The sequence below is a fragment of the Podarcis liolepis genome (genome assembly GCF_965112155.1).
Source record: "Podarcis liolepis genome assembly, chromosome: 14".
Taxonomy (NCBI): domain Eukaryota; kingdom Metazoa; phylum Chordata; class Lepidosauria; order Squamata; family Lacertidae; genus Podarcis; species Podarcis liolepis.
Window position 1 is genome coordinate 37569628 of NC_139569.1, and position 20606 is coordinate 37590233.

The following is a 20606-nucleotide window of genomic DNA, read 5'->3' on the forward strand; positions in this document are numbered from 1 at the left end:
TAACAGTGGAATTATTACATTCTTCTTGTTCTTAGGAATGACTATACCAGAAGAAGATGCCGAGGTGGGACAAGGCAGCAAATATTGCCTGGTGGCAATTGGGAGGCTTCAGGTAAATACTTTAAAATGTTTTCAAAGGTGTTTGTATGCTTTATGCCATGGACCACTGAAACTCCACATCAGATCTCACCTATGATGTGATCAACAGGCCTTAAGAGGTTGTCAAAATCCAACAGTGCCCTTTCAAATACCCTGAGCCTAAATCCTGTCTGTTTGAAAGTAAAGGTTTTCACGCTCATTGCGTTGCAGCGGTCATGAACTTGTCCCTGATTATAACAAAACAGGTGGCTTCATCCTTGGAGGGCAGTTCCTTAGCTTATGTGTGTGGAAATGTTATACTGGTGCTTCCACATAAGATGCAGCTAATTGTAAGATGAAGCTACCTTTTACATCAGGGGTCGACAAGGCTTACCAGGCATGGGCTGGATGACTCCTGCAGAGATCCTCCATGGGCTGGGCCGGTGCAGTGCGATGGCAGAAATTGTGTCTGTGCATGTCCATGGCGCCAGAAGTCACTTCTGCACATGCCCAGGTGCTGGAAATTGCGCCTGCACAGAAGCGATTTTCGGCGTCTAGGCATGTGCAGAAGTGATTTCTGGTGCTGTGGACATGCACAGAAATTATTTCTGGCATCTGGGCATGTGCAGAAGCAGTTTCCGGAGCCACGGAAGAGAGTCCCCACGCTGCCCTGGGCCTTTTTAGCGCAGTGCGCGGGGACTCGCCAGGTGGGCAGCTCGGTTCGGGGCAACTCGTGGGCCGCGTACGGCCCATGGGCCGCAGGTTGGGGACCCCTGTTTTACATGGAGTCTTCAGAAGCAGTTTTATGCTGGCTGTCTTACTTGTGTTGTCATTGTACTTCCATGCGAACCAACCACACAGTCCTGTCCAACCAATTTGCCTATGACAGGGAACTGCCATCGGTTCAGGAGGGGGAGAGGAAAAGCCGAATGGATTATAGAGAGCCGCCAAGGATTGTGGGAAGCAGCTCCTCCTCAATGGAGGAGAGTAACCACGCCTCCAGTGGAGAGGAGTTGCAGGGCTTGGAGGAGGCGAGGCAGTGCCAGGACACCTTGCCTGGGCAAAGCGGGGAGGAGAGGGGTCCTCCATTACCCATTGCGCAGTAAGCTTCCGCGCAGAGAGGGGAGGCGCAGACTGGGCGTCAATAAATTACTTTGCTGGGGAAAGTTTAAGGACCGCCCCCTCATGGATTCTGCCAGTGAATGAGCCAGCCATGGGAGAGTTGCGCTCTGGACAGATAAAGTTTATTTTTGCAGCTAAAGCAAGGCTTTACAACCGAGTAGGGCAGGTAATAGGGATGCGGGTGGCACTGTGGGTAAAACCTCAGCGCCTAGGACTTGCCGATCGTCAGGTCGGTGGTTCGAATCCCTGCGGCGGGGTGCGCTCCTGCTGCTCGGTCCCAGCGCCTGCCAACCTAGCAGTTCAAAAGCATCCCCGGGTGCAAGTAGATAAATAGGGACCGCTTACTAGCAGGAAGGTAAACGGTGTTTCCGTGTGCTGCGCTGGCTCGCCAGATGCAGCTTGTCACGCTGGCCACGTGACCCGGAAGTGTCTTCGGACAGCGCTGGCCCCCGGCCTCTTAAGCGAGATGGGCGCGCGACCCCAGAGTCAGACACGACTGGCCCGTAGGGGCAGGGGTACCTTTACCTTTACCTTTAGGGCAGGTAATTGCCTCCTTGCTCTCGAGCAACCACTTGGAACCCTTACAGCCATCATTCCCACCCCTTTCCTCTCTGCTCCCATCTTTTAAACTTCAGGCTCAAGCGGCTGAGAGTGAATCTATGGGATGGATGTTTTATCATCTCTCTTTATCTTAACAACTTGAAGGTGGCCGTATTTTTTTATTGAATTTTTTGGGGGGATGCTGCTTCTCGTATGGACCTCTGCAGCTGTGCTTAATTTAAAGCCCATTTCCCTAAACCTTCACTGTTCGCTGGGGAGAGGAGGGGGATGTTTGTGATTGTATTCCAAGTTCCTCCTCCTTTTGGCAGTCAGGGGGTCTTTTTTCAACACACTCTGTATTGCACAGTTCTCTGCGGTCAGAAACCACAAATGGAAAATGTTGCCGGTGCTACAGATTATGTTTGTGGTGAGTGTTCATTAGTGTATTGTACCATGCATTATGTACCCAATTTTCCGATTGTCCATACTGACGGATTGATAATAGCTATGTGCAGGTCCTTCTCCCAGCAGCAAAAATGAAGGAACACAAAAGTACGTCATGGTCTTCCTATACACCCCTTCAACCTAACCCAAATCGCATCCTCCTCGTTAAGTACAAGCAGGGGGTACAACTTGAGAATCACCTCAATATTCATTTAATATTAAATAGTTATGTTGAGGTGCGCATGCATTAAGCGGGGAAAGCAGGAAAAGGCTAGCACGTTCTACAGACAAATGACCGTAAAAAATGCCTTTCAAACACCACCCACTGCCCGCACAGTTATAACCGTCAGCGATGTGTGTCACACAGTTGCGTGATGAAGAAATGCACAATTACCCCTGAGCGACAGTTGCATTTGTGAAAAATACAAATACAGCAATCCCTCACAAAGTAAAAAACATCAGTATGGGTGGCACCTTAGATGTGCAGCTGAAAGGGACTTGGTTAGGTTATTTCACCCACTGGTTTTGGAAGAGCTTACTTCTAAGTAGGAATGGACAAGCGTCGATTTTACTTCTCCCAGCTTTTCCAGTCTTAAATTCAGTTTTCCACATTTCCTCATCAAACCTCATTAAAATCTTGAGATTTTAGTGCACTTTTTTCTTATCGCACATATTTTTCTATGCAATTTGACTGGCATATGTATTTTTCAAGTAATTAACCCAAATATAATGTGTTTCCCCCCCCCCCCACTAATACATGTGTTTTTGTACACACCGTTTAGCTGAAGAGCTGCATTGCAAAACTTGGAGAAGTTCCTACTTTCCTTGGAGGTTTTTAAGCAGAGATTAGATGGTCATCTGTTATGGATGCTTTAGCTGAGATTCCTGCATTGTGGGGGGGGCGTGGACTAGAAAACCCTTGGGATCCCTTCCAATTCTATGATTCTAAGTGCAAATTTTTAAGGGTAGCTGTGTTTCAGTTCACATGTAGGTTTGAGAAGTGCAAAACAGATGATTTCTCACTGAAATGCAAACAATTGAATTCCTCTCCCATCCGTACTTCCAAGGAAGTACGCATCTTTGCACTGCGGTCTTAATCACACTTGAAGATCCCAAAGTGATGGAGATGAAGGGAGCCAGTGTGGGTGTTTTGCAGATGATACAGCTGCCAAAACAAACTGTTGTCCATATGGAGCAACCAAACATCTCTTATATAAGGCTCACTGTGAGCAGCCGAGGAGATCATGGCATGCGATGGGATAAGGGCAGGTTTAATCGCAGAGAAGTTGGAGGGGGCAGAAATTATGAACTCCTTTTCCCCAGGAAGTAAATCATTCAGCTGGAAGTCTTGTTTTTCCTTAGACTGACATCCTGACACTTGCTGTTTAGGGGACAGTTTTAAGGAAAGGAAAGGAACATTGTACGTGCTGTCCGTACCTGAGAAACCGATCTGGCACTGTGGGGTATGGAGAAGAGGTCGTAGGAAAGAGATATTGCTTGCAGCCTGAAAAACATATTGCTGATTTCCTCATAAAGTCCTTTGCATTCCCAGAACTCTTGAGTGGCCATGTTGCTGCCACAAGAAAGGGTTAGAGTGGACTGCTCTTTAAATATGCTATCAGCCAGGGCTGTCTATAGGTAAAGGGACCCCTGACCATTAGGTCCAGTCGTGGCTGACTCTGGGGTTGCGGTGCTCATCTCGCTTTATTGGCCGAGGGAGCCGGCGTACAGCTTCCAGGTCATGTGGCCAGCATGACTAAGCCGCTTCTGGCGAACCAGAGCAGCGCACGGAAACACGGTTTACCTTCCCGCCGGAGCGGTACCTATTTATCTACTTGCAATTTGACGTGCTTTTGAACTACTAGGTGGGCAGGAGCAGGGACCGAGCAACGGGAGCTCACCCCGTCGCGGGGATTCGAACCATCAACCTTCTGATCGGCAAGTCCTAGGCTCTGTGGTTTAACCCACAGCGCCACCCGCGTCCTTAAGGCTGTCTATACTCTGTCCTTAATTTTTAAATTAAGTATGAAATACACACAGGCCACGGTGAGCTTCCTCCTTCCTTCTCCTCTTTCCCATGCCCAAGGAAGAGATCAGAAGCACCCACATTCAGTTTTAAACTGTCTGTGGTTCTGCACGATGCCCAAATTCTGGGGACTGCAGTTTATTTAAACCATGATGTCAGAACAAGCCAGGATCTGTAACCACAGTTCAGGCGTGGCTAATGAATACTAACCATAGTTTAAACAACTCACAGTTCCCTGAGTTTGGACGTGACGTGGAACTGTAGATTGTTTAAAAACAGAAGTGGGACCCTCTAAACTCATTGCATGCATAAGGCAGGATGGGGGGAGCATATGAGTTCAAGTCTCACCTTGGCTCGTTTTTTGTATTGTTTGAATGTGGCTATACCCTCAGTTGCAGCCATTCGTTGCAATGTGATCCTTGCATTCCTTAGAGCAAGGCATGGATGAAGGAACTCACGCTTCTATCCCATGAGCTGCTTTGGGGCAGAGGAGAAGTTGTGTTCAGCCTGGGAAGTTCTATTCAAAGTGCTTCCGTTAATATGAAGTACATTTGGACAGCGCGGAGGGTTAGGTCCTCACCAGCAATGGCCCAGTCCTCTAGAGCAGGGGTCACCAAGCTTTTGGGGCCTGTGGGCACATTTGAAAACTGGAGATTGCTGTAGATGCCACACCTTTCCCCTCCCACAACCAAATACCACAACACAATGTTGGCTACATAAGAAGGATTCTTTCAAGCCTAATTTCAGTGAGGGGAAGGGACCCTGTGGGAACCAGAGAAGGCTTCTGCAGATGAATTTGCAGCTGTGGGTGCCATTTTCGCAACCCCTGCTCTAGAGTAGCTGAGTGAGAGAGTTCCACCTTTGCCTGCAGGTTTTAAAACAGGCCCCTAGCTGGCTCAGTAAGAAATATTGTGTGTAAATGTGAGGCAATGTGAGCATGAAAACACTGCATGCTTTTTTTAAAAAAAACAACAAACCACTTTGACTTTTATTTTATGTGGTTGATTACAGTTTGCATAGCTCAAAATGTAATAAAACTATTTTAGAATTTGACTCCAGGGTTTATTTAGACCGCTTTCAAAGACCTTTGATTATTTTAAACAAAACCGTTTTACTTTGATGAAGCAGTAGCTTTCAGATAAACACTTTACGTCCTGAGAGTCTTAATCATCTTATAATAAGTGTGTTGACTTAAGATTTATTTCTGTATGGTATTTGTTTACTGTGTGAGACACTTGGAACAGCGCAACTTGAAAATGGCCTGTGAATTATTCTTCCTTAATTCTGCTGGACACTAGATATCCCTTGTGCTTTTGGCTTGTGTGTTTGAATGACGTTACCTGCTCTAAGAGGGAAGTCACATGACTGGGGTGAAAGTTTAAAATGTGGGCAATATCACAACAGATTTTATTGCAGGCAGAAATCAGACTCTACATGGAGATCTTCTTCCCTTTCCTTGGAATTGAGCATCTCATATTGTTTCTCCTAGGTTACCAGTTCTCCAATGTGCATGGACATGAATGGAATGTCTGTCCCCACAGAATTCTTGTCCAGACACAACTCAGACGGAATCATCACCTTTGTGGATCCAAGATGCATCAGTGTCATTGGCTATCAACCCCAGGTCTGTTTGTTACCTTTGTGGGAATTGTAGCTCTGTGAGAGAAATGTAGGTCTCCTAACGTAGGGCTGCTATATGTCCAGGAATCGGGCAGGAAAACGGCGTCCTGGCGGATTTTCGGCAAATCAGCAAAGTGTCCGAGGAAACCATGATGTATGGCAAGCGGGGTTAATAATTCAAAAAAAGGCCATAGACATAGATTTGGGAGGGGGGGAGATGTTCCCAAAACAAGCTCAAAAGCTTCAAGAAAAGGTAGAAAAAATAAAGGGAAGAAAGGGGGGAAGAAAAAGCTCAACACTTTGGATTTGCACTTTGGGGAATATGGCAACTCTACCTAACAGCTCTTAGAATCCTTAGCAGCCCCCATGAAGGGCAGATGGTGTCATGAAATTCTACTCAATATTGATCCAGAGTAGATTCCAATGTATAGTTAGCAGAGTAAGAACTTAAAACACGCTGCAGGATTCCCCCAAAATAGACCAGAGGCCATTGTATTTCATCCATCAGAGCTTTACTGCTACTGAAGGCAAATGAGCATAATGGTTACAAATCCAATACATTCAGGATTGGCACTGTCCATAAGAAATCCAGTTGCAGCAGACTTACCTTAAACTTACAATTACTTATAATAAGTCTAAACCTTAGCACTATAAACAGAACACCACACCAGACGGAAGAGAGATAGTAAGAGAAAATGAAACCCAGGCTCCTTCTGGCCTTACTTTTATAGTCAGCATGACCTTGATAGAAGAGATAACAAAACCAGTTTAAACCAGCTGTACTCTGCTTCTCTGAAGAAATAACCCAAACATCATGAACCTTCTGCTTCTTTCACACAGAGAAACTTCCAGAACCCTCTTGAATGTATTAGAATAGGAAAGATCTCTACACATCAAATCAATGCTTCTTCACCAAGAAATGAAAAACTGACAGATGGGACCTTAACTGACTGCAAGCCTTTGAGCCTAATGTTGTTCAGGTGTTAAGGAGTGGCCTGGGAGTCCAAACCCTGGGTCTTTTACAGGGGCCCCCAACATTCCCACTCCTTCCCCACTTTTTAAAAACTGCTTTTGGGTGCTCCATGAAGCACAGTGCTGATGAGACCTCAGCCACCCACCATCTTGATTTCCCAGAGGCATCTATACATATAAATTAGCGCATTGGTGCAGCTTACTGCAGAATACAGTCAGCGTGAAGTATTCGTTAGAGTGTCAGACTAGGACTTGGGAGACCAGAGTTCATACCCGACTCAAGTCACGAAGCTCACTGAGTGACTTTGAGCCAGTTACTTTCCCTCAGCCTAACTTACACCACATGGTTGTTTTGAAGATGAAATGGGTAGAAGGAAGAACCATGTATGCCATCTTAAACTACTTGGAAGAAAAGTAGCTGTAAAGTAAAAATAATAATACAGTGGTACCTCGGGTTACAGACTCTTCAGGTTACAGACTCCGCTAACCCAGAAATAGTACCTCGGGTTAAGAACTTTGCTTCAAGATGAGAACAGAAATCGTGCTCCAGCGGCACGGCAGCAGCAGGAGGCCCCATTAGCTAAAGTGGTGCTTCAGGTTAAGAACAGTTTCAGGTTAAGAACGGACCTCCGTAATGAATTAAGTACTTATCCCGAGGTACCACTGCAGTACTTTCACTGCATAGGTCTTAAGGTTGGAGCAGCTGAAAGAATACAAATCCTGCCTAGAGCGACTGTTGCATTTTGTCTCTGAATCTATCTATCTATAATAGCTATACTGATACTGAAACTTATCCGATGCCTTATGGAGTTTGGAAACTTGTTTGTAATTTTTACATTTCTGTTTTTCTCCTTTTGTGGATGCTTTACTAGGACCTTTTGGGGAAAGACATTATAGAATTCTGCCATCCAGAAGATCAAAGCCATTTAAGAGAGAGCTTCCAGCAGGTAACATCTTACCTAGAAACTGTGCCTCATTCCCCATCCTGCTTTATACTACTTTTAACACCAGTACTGTTGGGTGTTGTGTTATCCAAGATACATTATACATATATAACTATAAAAGACAGACAAATATATAACCCTTGGTTATAATACAAAGAAAAATGGGTAAATTAGGTAGCCTGGGTACTCTCTCTGTTAATGCTAAAATCCTAAAACAGACTCACTCATGAATCACTGTAGCTTTTATAAACACGCAGATGGTTGCTGGACCTTAAACAGTCATTCTACAATCACATTACACATATGGTGTCTACACCAGTGGTGGCTCTAAGGGGTTGGTATCACATTGAACCAACAACACTGGCTTATAGTTTGAATGTTAAGTACCGGTGTGGTACAGCAACTGCAGTGTTGGGTTTCCATGGGGAAAAATCAAGTTGGAATCCATGTTCATTTGTAAAATAATAATTGTCCAGTGGCCTGTAACAAGTCAATAGGCTAGGTCACATCATGCCAAGCCACAGTGTAGGTCTACCAAGTACCATCTGGTGGAATTCAACATGTGATGCAATGTCATTGTGCTCTGAATTATCCCCTGCCCACCCATGGCCCATGGAGACAAGGAAACTCACAATATGATGACGCTGTGTCACACATTGTGTTTCCTTAGACATTTTCTAAAACAAATGGAATCCAATGGCAGAAATGGCTAAAAGCAACAAGCAGTGGTAATAAACCAAGGAGGAGGAACCCGTGGCTCTGCTAATGTTACTGGGATTCAACTGCCATCATCCCTGAGCATTGGCCATGCTGGCTGAATCCAATGAGAGTTGGAGTCCAATAACCTCTGGAGGGCCACAGGTTCCTCACCCCTGCCATAAAAGGACAGTAAGAATATCCCTAAAGGCCATAAGGGGAGAACTGAGGCGGGCATCCCTGCAGAAGGAGTTCCATTGCTTTGGAGCCACCACAAACAAGTCACTGTCCCTTGTTGCTACTTGAGGCTGTTGACCAGATTTGATAAAAGGCAACGTTTTGAAATAAAGGCTGTGTTGGCTCAACTCTCGTTGCAGGAGTCAGTGGGTGTTTCCCTGCCAATTTAAACAGAGCCAAACATACTTAAGCTGTCAATTAACATGTTTAGAAAATACCACCCCTACGATATAATTGATTTTTTTTTATTAAAAAAAAGTTGTTTACTTAAAATCACCAAGAATAAATGTATAGTTTCTGAATATTTTGGCTTTCAATACAAAGAATTCAAATGTAGCATAGAGATTCTCCAGCAGAAACATACAAACATATGGAAACAATTCCAAGCCTAGTTTTGGGTTTCTAGAGCACCAGTGATATATAATCAGAATTCATGTCATTGTACGACAAATTGAATCTGATTGATCCAGCATGTGTTTTGCCAAGCAATTTGGCATGTTACCAGTCACACCTTCCAGATGCTTTTCTTGCCATATTTAACAGCGAGTACTATGTATCGACTTCGGACGGTTACTGGAATTCAAATTTTCCAGTTGAAATGTGGACGGCTAATTTTAATGGGTTATATAAGTTAGCAGAGTGGCTTGAAAAATGCAAATGAAGTTCAGAGAGAAAAGAAACTGGATAAAGTAAATCGGATAGAGTAAATAATAGGAGGGTGAATAAGCAGAGAGGTTTTATATTTCTTAGGGATTCATGCCTAGTTCACAGCACGAAGATATTCAACAGCACATACAGGAGGAAACTCCCTCAGAACTACACAGCCAATCAGTGTGCGAGCTACCCCAGCAAGAATCATGGCATTCTGACTGGTTGCTGGCAACCAAGAGGGTCTGGTGACTTAAACAGTTAGCAGAAATAACCCTAAGGTTGCTTATTAAATAATTCCTGCTGTTGTATTCCCAACAATATATAAAGGGTGAAAACTATTCCTGGTTTATTCTCCCAAAATATTTTTGCCTTGCGAAAGAGAGACACTGCTTATTCAGGATCTTATCAGCCAAAGGGGATGTGTAATTATTGCAAGGATTGGGTTTTTGAATAGTTACTTCACATTTTATTTTGAATCCTAGGTAATGTACAATAGTCTTAGTCACCTTCGTTTTCCCATTCATGTTGTTGACTGGCTTGCTATTTTACAGGCTATTTCTTGCCGTTGTTCACCATTCAAATTGCTAACAGTTCTGCTATTCCTTACCAGTGCCAAGCTCTTGTACAACATTCAGATTGGTGGCCAGCTTACTTTTTTCATCCCATGTTGGGTCCACACTATTGCACACCTTTTCCCACTCAGCTCACATCACTACCCTTCTCCCTACCCTCTTCATTCTGCAGATCTGCAAAAAACAAACTCTGAAATGTTTTGTTCTATTAGGGACATTTATCCATAGCTACAATTTTTGCTTCCAAAAAAATGAAAGTGGGATGATAATAATAAAGTCAGGGAAACAACTGATCTCCCAATATTTTTGTTTTAATTTCTGTGATTTGTTATGCAGGGAGCCTTTTAAGATATAACTCTGAGATTATCTCATCAAAGGCCCTGACAATCAATACATTGTTACAAGATTAACAGTGGGTATAATAAGCCACTGAAAATTAGATGTTTTTGAATTGCTGGCCTTATCAGGAGCCGTTTAAGGCAAGACTGTGTGGTGAGGGATTTTGGAGTGCTTGGCCAGTGTCTGTTTCAGGGTTTTTACTTCCTGTCAATGATAAAGTCGTTCGTCAGGGGTGGGAAAAATTAATTCTGAATGAGGCACTTGGAGGCCAAAAACAACAAGGAGAATTTTGTATCAAAAGTTGGAGAGGATGGCTATCTAATAATACCCGTTAGGAAACAGTTCAGCTGGCCATTTACACACTGTTCTGTTTCATTTTACGATCCCATTGTTAGGTGTGGCAGTAGAAAGTTGTTGTTCAAAGGATATGGCTCATCTGATTGAAGCTAGAGATTTATTTTAAATAAAGCATGAGCTCTTTGGAGGTTTTTTTCTCCCAGGCCTGAATTTCTGGGAACTGTAAAAGGGGAAGAAAAAAAGAAGAAACTCCTTTCCAATTCTGCCTGTTCTATTGGAACTGAAGATTCCACTTCTCCCATAGATCCCCAACCAGTTTACAGCAGGGCCCTCAACCAGTTAATCCCAAAAGGCAGTGATGTGTGGTAGACAGAGCTCCATACTTGGAACTGGGAAACCAGGGTTCAAAATTCCTATTCAGCCACGATTCTCACTCTCATAGAATTGTTTAAAGGGGTGGGGAAAGCAGATAATCTCTTTGAACTCCAGGGAGGAAAAACAGGATACGAATGCAAAAATATATAATAATGACTTTCTGTGAAGATGTGAGTTCTCTTCAGGTAAACAAGATGGAATGAGTCTTATTTGGAAACCCCAATGCAAATGGCTAAAGGAAAGGACTCCACAGTGGGAAGTTGGTGGCCATCTTGAAACTGAGGCTTATGCCAAAACAGGTCATGCCTTGAAGATTCATAGGCCCTGTCTGTTATTTCCATGAAAAACACGTACAGTAGTAGGTGTTAAGGTTGAACTGTGGACTGTATATCGAAAAGGGCCTATGGTACCAACCAACCACCCATCCATGCCAGTGCCCATAAAGGGGCCATTTGTGTTTATGTGTACTTAAGGGATCTGTCTACCAAAGTGTTCTCTGTCGTTTTTGCTGGATGAGGCAAGCTACCCTTCAGTTGTAAAAGATCTACAGAACTATGTAAAAAGGAGGAGAAGCATCTTCCATTGTATTTAGGGCTCTCCTACAATCACATATATTGCTCCTTGGGAGCCCAGCTGATATCACCCCTGCCAGCTTCTCTCCATGAGAGCCAGTGTGGTGTAGTGGTTAAGAGCAGTAGACTCATAATCTGGTGAACTGGGTTCGCTTCCCCGCTCCTCCACATGCAGCTGCTGGGTGACCTTGAGCTAGTCACACTTTTTTGAAGTCTCTCAGCCTCACTCACCTCACAGAGTGTTTGTTGTGGGGGAGGAAGGGAAAGGAGATTGTTCACTGCTTTGAGACTCCTTAAGGTAGTGATAAAGCGGGATATCAAATCCAAACTCCTCTTCTTCTTTTACAATGGCCTCTGCAGGTTGTTAAACTGAAAGGACAGGTGCTCTCTGTGATGTATCGCTTTCGTACCAAGAACCGGGAATGGATGCTAATCCGGACCAGCAGCTTCACATTTCAGAACCCTTATTCGGACGAGATTGAGTACATCATCTGCACCAACACTAACGTAAAGTACGTGTTTCAACCTTAAATTTACGGGTTTCCCCATCGCCTTCCCTTCTCTGAAACACTTTTATGCCCTGCTCCTTCTGGTTTTCTAAAGATAAAAGTTATGCTGTCTGCACTAGGCCTTGCTTAAAGCCATTCCATGTATTAGGACAGAGTAAACCCAAGCTTCTCACTGAATGCACTTAAGAACATAGGGAGCTCCCTCATATCAAGTCAGACCACTGGTCCAACTAGCTTAGTATTGTCTGAACTGACAGGCAGTGGTCCTCTGGGGTTGCAGATGATGACCTCTTTAGGTCCTACCTGGAGATGCTGAGGATTTGTCATGAGTCTTCCTACACTCAGTGGAGATGCTCTACCACTAAGCTATGTCTCTCCCTTGACAGCTCAGCTAATCCAGCTTAACTGATATGTTGTACCTGTATGATACATGTGTTTCCATTCATGCTTTCATTTTAATGCGTACGCTCGGGCGTGGCGGGGATGTTACACATGCACCTAGAAAAAATGCAATGTGTGAAATGATCCTCCTTTTCCTGGGTGTCAGAGTTCAGCAGGGCCAGAGGCAAGCTGTATGGTCCAAACGAGCACCATTGGTGCTGATCCCTGCTGTGAGGCTTGTTTCTTTAATGATACACTGGGAAGGAAGATTGCTTTGCACAATCAAATGGCCACCTGCTATGGATGCTTTAGCTGCATTGCAGGGGGTTGGACTAGATGACCATTGGGCAGGAAATAGTACCTATGTAGAAAAAACACCCCCAAAAAGATATTGAGTACATTACAAAAAGGGGGGGATTGTTCCTGTAGTTAACTAGAACTTAATATGGTATTTATAAAAATGAATCACAAATATCGTTAAATTTGTCCATAACAAGACTACGTTTGTAAACAACTTGTTCACATGTAGCGAGTTTGTACATATCTTCAATCCAATCATTAAAGGGAGCTGCATTTTTATTTTTCCAGTTCATCAATACCAAAAAAGTAAAAATACTTTTTACTCTAGTAAGGGCGCAGAGAGTCCATTCACTTTTCCCCTTTGTTCGATTCCATGTGTTGGATATATAATTCAAAAGAGCATTCTTGGCGAGGTGGTAGTGTGCATCATGGTGGTTTGCCAAAGCAGCTAGGAAGGCTTTTGAAACAGTTTATATATATATATATATATATATATATATATATATATATATATATATATATATTTGTTTTCGTAGATTTTCACGGGTACAGGAATGCAGGTTTTGGTGTCCTCGGGTGTGACACCAAAACCTGCATATATATATATATATATATATATATATATATATATATATAGAAAGCTTTAAAAAAAAGCTTTAAAATACTTGTAGCTGCTGCAGCAACGCAGACATCCTCCTTGCCATCTTGCCCAGAATGCCTCACTCTGGAGAAAGGACCACCTTGGCCTTTTCCCAGAGCAAGGTGAGACAGGTCTGAGGGAAAGAAGATGGAGAAGCCTTGTGCCAGGCCTGAACAGCTGCTCTCAGGTTAGATCCACACTGTGCATTTAAGGCGCATTTAAAACACATGACTTCCCCCCTCCCCAAGAATCCCGGGAGCTGTAGTTTGCAGTGGGTGCTAGGCATTGTAGCTCTGTGAGGGTAAACAACAGTTCCCAGGATTTTGGAGGGGAAGTCATGTGCTTCCAATATACAGTGGTACCTCGGGTTAAGTACTTAATTCGTTCTGGAGGCCCGTTCTTAACCTGAAACTGTTCTTAACCTGAAGCACCACTTTAGCTAATGGGGCCTCCCGCTGCTGTTGCGCCGCTGGAGCACGATTTCTGTTCACACTGGAGAGCCAGTGTGGTGTAGTGGTTAAGAGCGGTAGTCTTGCAATCTGGGGAACCGTGTTCGCTTCCCCGCTCCTCCACATGCAGCTGCTGGGTGACCTTGGGCCAGTCACACTTCTTTGAAGTCTCTCAGCCCCACTCACCTCACAGAGTGTTTGTTGTGGGGGAGGAAGGGAAAGGAGAATGTTAGCCGCTTTGAGACTCCTTAAAGGGAGTGAAAGGCAGGATATCAAATCCAAACACTTCTTCTTCTTCATCCTGAAGCAAAGTTCTTAACCCGAGGTACTATTTCTGGGTTAGCGGAGTCTGTAACCTGAAGCATATGTAACCCAAGGTACCACTGTATACTCTGGATGTGACCTCTTTGTCACCTGAGACCAGACTGAGGATCTCAAGGAGGAAAGTTTTCCCAGTGATATTGCCTTCACTGTGGAACTCTTGTCTGTATGGAAGCCTTCCAAGCTAGTGGTTCTTTTTAAAAGGCTGATGGGGAAATGTTTCTGTTTTGCTTTGGAGGTGGGTGGCTAAACTGCTTGTGGTGTCACTGTTTTTTTTTTTTTAATCCTCCAAGATCTCTGTGCTGGTTCCCCCCCAGATTTTTTTAATGCCTGTTGCTTTTTTATTGTGTGTTGTCGTCCCCCCCCCTTTCTCCTTTAATGCGGTTTTAGACATTATGTTGTTTTGATTGCTAAGTCATATTGAGGGGCCTGACTTGGGTCCAAGCGCTGGTTAGGAACTTGACAATAAATCAATGTCTCCTCCACATCAGCGAACTGGAGGAGCAGAAGGGGCCAGCTCTGACAAACAAGTTTCTGTTTCCGCACCGTCCAGAAGGCTTCAAGAAATCTGGCCTTTAAATTAGCCGGTGTTGACTGTTCTGCCAGCCTTTCCCTTTCAAGGCTGCATACATAGGCACGGCAGTGCATTCTGAGAGAGATGATGCCGCGGGGGCCTTCCTTGGATCCTGTTGTAGCTATCCTCAGTTGGCTTCGCAAAACAAGCCCGACTTGTTGCCCAAATATGGTGGTTGGCTACTACCAAGGTCTCCGGTTAAGGCATTGTTATTATTCTTTCCTAGTGAAATGGTAATGTCAAAGAGGATGTGGCAGCCCTTTTCCTTTTTCTGCCTCTAGAATTATAAATATTAGAAGGAGCTAGGATTTTCCACATGTTGATAATTCTGGCAGATTGTTCCTCTTTTGAGAGCTCCGACCGTGAACTTGGAAAGCCTGCTCTGGTTGGCATTTGCTCGCATCTCTGTCGAAATGAGCCAAGCAGTTTTCTGACAGTGACAGATGATTCAGGGCCTTGGACTGCAATTGGCGGAGTTATTCTTATCCTAAGGTTGGTGGGTGGTCACTGGTTGAATTGCTGTGACCTAACAGATGCTGCATTGGGACGCAGGTGGCGCTGTGGGTTAAACCACAGAGCCTAGGACTTGCCGATCAGAAGGTCGGCGGTTCGAATCCCCGCGATGGGGTGAGCTCTGGTTGCTCGGTCCCTGCTCCTGCCAACCTAGCAGTTCGAAAGCACGTCAAAGTGCAAGTAGATAAATAGGTACCGCTCCGGCGGGAAGGTAAACGGCATTTCCGTGCACTGCTCTGGTTTGCCAGAAGCGGCTTAGTCATGCTGGCCACATGACTCGGAAGCTGTACGCCGGCTCCCTCGGCCAGTAAAGCCAGATGAGCGCCGCAACCCCAGAGTCAGTCACGACTGGACCTAATGGTCAGGGGTCTCTTTACCTTTACCTTTAACAGATGCTGCACAAGCATCCTTGGGCAGCTGCCGAGTCCCCAGTGCTCTGGTAGGAGCCCTTATAAAATTATGCTGCATCTGGAGTATAGTGTGAAATTAGCATAGTGGCTTCCTGGTGCCAATTGGGAGAGAAAGCCCTAAATAGCCTCAGCCCAGTATACCTGAAGGAGTGTCTCCACCCCCGTCATTCAGCCCAGACACTGAGGTCCAGCGCTGAGGGCCTTCTGGCGGTTCCCTCACTGCAAGAAGCCAAGTTACAGGGAACCAGGCAGAGGGCCTTTTCAGTAGTGGCGCCCACCCTATGGAATGCCCTCCCATTAGATGTCAAGGAAATAAACAACTATCTTACTTTTAAAAGACATCTGAAGGCAGCCCTGTATAGGGAAGTTTTTAATGTTTAATGCTGTGTTGTGTTTTTAACATTCGGTTGGGAGCAGCCCAGAGTGGCTGGGGAAGCCCAGCCAGATGGGCGGGGTATAAATAATAAATATAAGTAATTTTAGAAATGCCCCTGCTGGGTAAACCCAGGACCACTTCAAACCTGGTGTTAGCCCTGGTTCTGCCACTGAGCCTAGCTAAATACTAACCAGAGTTTCAACATTTCTCAGAAGCTATGTGATCCCACCTTAAGTGCAGTTATTTTAGTTCGATAAACAGCATTTCTAGGAACTGTTTACATATGAAGTGCAATTACCTATTTTACTCCCTTAGAATGATATTTGTTATTAAAAGAGGGGCAAAGAGGCAGATAAATAAAAATGTGCTTTATTAATAAATATAGGTAGTGAGTGCTATTTTCTGATACAAACACTCAGACTGGAAAACAAAAGAAAGAATGAGTGAATGGTAACATTTTCTTAGTAAATATCAATAGGCTGGGATTTGCTGTTAATAGAGGCAGATAGATATAAATGTACTTCAATAATAAATCTTTTTAGTGAGTGCTGTTTTCTGTTAAGGACACTTAGACCCAAAAAAGAAATGAAGGAAAAAATGAATGTTTTTTTATTTTATTTTTTTAAAAAACCTAACCAAAAATCAAGAGACCATCTGTATAGAAACCAGGGTGAAAAAGCTATCCATAACCATCAGATAAAAAAGTAAAGCAAATGCATAGATTTATTTTTACTTTTTTTACAGAGAGCTGTAGAGGGAGCTGAAGATTGCATTAGTTGGTTGTGTTTATTTGATACTGCCTTCCGGCTGGAAGCCATCAGCTTTCCAGATCTGGTTTCCGAGCGGAAAGACAACTAAACATTAGGTTCAAATGTTCACTTATTTCCCTGCAAAAGAAAATAATAATAATAAAGATTATTTTGGGCACAACCATCCAAAATGAACTTCCTGGAGAAGCGAAGAGTTTAATGTTTAGCCCTTTGTGCTTTGTTTTGCTCCAAAGGAGAGTCCCATGTAAAAAAAATTGCCTTCCCACAACATTCCCATCTGTGTTAACTTCCGTTGACTTTCGGCAGAAGAAAATGTGGCAAGTGCACTGGTTCCATCCAAAATATGAGACCTGATGATGTTGAATGGGCTTTATGCCCCTTTCCCACGAACACTAAAGTGGAATGAGAGATGTGTCCTCGTAATATGATAAGAACCCATAAGAAGAACTGTGCGGAGTCTATCCAGTCTAGTATCCTTTTTTCCACCATGACTAATCCAGATGTTTCTGGGAAGCCCACAAAATTGATATCCCCTCCACTACTGTGGCTCCTCAGCAGCTTGTGTTTGGTGGCATACTGCCATTGATCCTGGTGGTTCAATATAGCCATCATCGCTAATAGCCATTGATAGTCTTATCCTCCATGAAATTGTCAGATCCTTGTTTAAAGGCAAGCCATCTAAATTGGTGGCTGTTGCCACATCTTGTAGTACTAGATTCCATAACATGTTCCATGTTAAGTCTATCCTGGATATGATCAGGGCTGGATTTAGGTTTGATGAGGCCCCAAGCTATGTTATATGTCCAGCTGTCCTTTGTCAACAACGAATTGTTGCTGTTTTTGTGTTGAATATATGCTATATGGTAATCAGTGGCGTAGCGTGGGTTGTCAGCACCCGGGGCAAGGCAAGTAATTTGCGCCCCCTAACCCGTGGATTTTAGCACTCGAGTGTGAGCGCCCCCCCCCCCGATGTTGCGCCTGGTGCGGCTGGCCCCCCCTGCACCCCCCACGCTATGCCACTGATGGTAATTTAGGGATCTAATAGGTATCTAGAGCCATTTGCCACTGTTGTTGTATGTAGGTTTTATTTTATTTGTTTTTTATCTCATAGTTTGGAAATGTACATCCATTTTTTTCCTTTAAATTTTTTTGGGGCCCCCAAGAGATATGATGCACCTTTTAGCTTCATTGGCTAAACCAGGGCTTTAGTATTATAAGAGTTGAATATGAAGGGAGCCAATTTCGTAAATTTGCTGTCCTGATAGATAACATGTAAGGTGTTCTGTGAGCAGTACAAATATCTTTGAAGATGGTCTTTTTTAAAAGAGAGAGAGAGAGCAGTGTATGCCATCATCTTTAGAGTTGATTTTATGAGTGTAGAAATCTATGCAGATCTAATTGATTAAAGAATCAGTTGTTCGATTCAAACTTATGTGATTAATGGACTAAGATTTCTTTAATTGGGTAACAGACCCAAGGCGGACCCATGCCAACTAGAAATATTCATGCGGAGAGAAAAATGTATGGTATATGAACCACCAGCCTTGTTGGTTTCAAATAAAGTGACTTTTGGCATTTCCTAAAAAGCACCTGACACTGAACACAGATTATGTCTGCATCCGAGAGATTTATACAGGCATTTTTGACATATTTCTCTTCCTCTTTCTGATTCATTTCACCTCCCCTGTATTGAATGTGTCAGTTTCCTTTGATGTAGAGGGCCTTGCTACTGCACATTTTAATTTACTTCCAAAGTTTTCCTAATTGGATTAAGGCTATCACCCGCAGGGTGCCCCCCTCATGCATTCAGATGGCTTTATTTCCTTCAATCTTAGTAGGTTGCAATTGAGAACTTCAAAAAATTCTAAAATTGCCTGCCGGAAAGAAGCAGGAGCTCAGGTTTTCTGCAGCTCCCATCCCAAATGCCCTTTTCTTTAAATTGGAAAATGATTTATTGCAGGAATACCTTACAGGGGGGGAAGGTTACAAACACCTGCATGTCTCTAATTATGGTTCTGCATACGCAGACATCTCCTGCTTTGTTCCTTCCTGGACCCACCAGTCACCCATCTTTCCTCTCCTGTGCTGGGGCAAAATTTAAAACCATGCTTGCTTTATCATTGGGGAAGGTGAACAGGTTGGACCAAGAGGGTATAGGGCAAGGAGGCGCACGTTGGATATTAAGCAGGCAAGTCACAGCCAGCCAGACAATCTTTCTGTCTGTTAAATAGGAGTGTGGTGGAGTCTCCTTCTTTGGAGGTCTTTAAGCTGAGGCTTGACAACCATATGTCAGGAGTGCTCTGATGGTGTTTCCTGCTTAGCAGGGGGTTGGACTCGATGGCCCTTGTGGTCTCTTCCAACTCTATGATTCTGTGATTCTATGATTCTATTTCTATGAAATATAGTCCTGCAGCCTCGAATGAACCAGCAGCAACAGTTTCTCTTTCCTTCTTCCAGGCAACTTCAGCAACAACAAGCAGAGCTTGAGGTGCACCAGAGGGATGGACTATCATCATATGACTTATCTCAGGTGAGACATTCCTGGCGAGGTGGACTCCCTGTTTGTTTGTTTGTTGGTTTGTTGGTTTGTTTGTGTGTGTATAAAAATAGGCAGGAATTGGAAATCTAAACAACACCACAAGCACATACTGGCCTGGTCTACCCATTTTGTTGTTTAGTCGTTTAGTCGTGTCCGACTCTTCGTGACTCTATGGACCAGAGCACGCCAGGCACTCCTGTCTTCCATGGCCTCCCACAGTTTGGTTAAACTCATGCTGGTAGCTTCAAGAACACTATCCAACCATCTCGTCCTCTGTCGTCCCCTTCTCCTTGTGCCGTCAATCTTTCCCAACATCAGGGTCTTTTCCAGGGAGTCTTCTCTTCTCATGAGCTGGCCAAAGTATTGGAGCCTCAGCTTCACGATCTGTCCTTCCAGTGAGCACTCAGGGCTGATTTCCTTAATAATGGATAGGTTTGATCTTCTTGCAGTCCATGGGACTCTCAAGGGTCTCCTTCAGCACCATAATTCAAAAGCATCAATTCTTCAGCGATCAGCCTTCTTTATGGTCCATCTCTCACTTCCATACAAACCATGTGGGGTCTACCCATAATACTAAGCTAACAGTTTAATGGGAACAAGCAAGTATGTTGTTGTACAGGGAGAAAATAACAGTCATGAGAGCTAAACCCTGATTTATCAAACCATTACAGGTGAACACAGGCTTGTGGTTTGTCTCACTCCAAACAAACCATGATCTGTAACCAAGGTTTGTTCTTGGCTCTACCACTCATGGTTTGTTTGGGAGAAACAAATAGTTTATCCCAAGTTCTGATGCAGCACTAAGCCAAACCATGGCTTAGTTTGCAGTCAAATGGCAGCAACATCAACCACAGCTTTCTCCCTGTCCACCAGAATACTTGCTGCTACATGATAAGCCGTAGTTTGGGAATAAATGCCTGACACAGAAGACCCCTGGTTCATGTCCTGAAGAGCATTCAAATGGGCCAGAGTTGCTCTGTGGCAGTACAGAAAATCATAAGACAATTGAATCTTGAAGCTTACTGCTCTTGGAAAAGGTGGAAGCTTATCATTAACGGGTGTGTGACTTCCTTCTCTCTGCCTGTTGCAAATAGGTACCCGTTCCAAGTATACAGTCTAACGTTCATGAGGGTGGGAAGCCGGTGGAGAAGCCTGATGCCATCTTCTCCCAAGAGAGGGATCCAAGGTTTGCCGAGATGTTCGCTGGCATAACTACTAGTAAGTAAACTCTGCTCTTAAGGTTGTTATTGGTATTGCTGCTATTTGTGATCCTCTATTCTGACAAAATACTTGTATCTTCAATAGATACAGAACCAAACATTCCCTTCCAATGTGCATA

The 20606-nt window shown here is 44.0% G+C and overlaps 1 protein-coding gene across 5 annotated transcripts in view; it reads left to right on the forward strand.

Moving 5' to 3' along the window:
• Window positions 1-20606, forward strand: part of ARNT2 (aryl hydrocarbon receptor nuclear translocator 2) — a 146814-nt gene that overhangs the window by 100612 nt on the left and 25596 nt on the right. For all 5 annotated transcript variants that reach the window (XR_014519135.1, XM_083475337.1, XM_083475338.1 and 2 more), the window contains exons 9-14: window positions 36-112; window positions 5700-5834; window positions 7675-7749; window positions 11846-11997; window positions 19186-19258; window positions 20362-20485. Coding sequence is in view for 4 of the 5 variants with exons in the window: in XM_083475337.1 (XP_083331463.1) it covers window positions 36-112; window positions 5700-5834; window positions 7675-7749; window positions 11846-11997; window positions 19186-19258; window positions 20362-20485 (636 nt within the window). In the remaining variant the exon portion in view is untranslated. The remainder of the gene's footprint in view (window positions 1-35; window positions 113-5699; window positions 5835-7674; window positions 7750-11845; window positions 11998-19185; window positions 19259-20361; window positions 20486-20606) is intronic.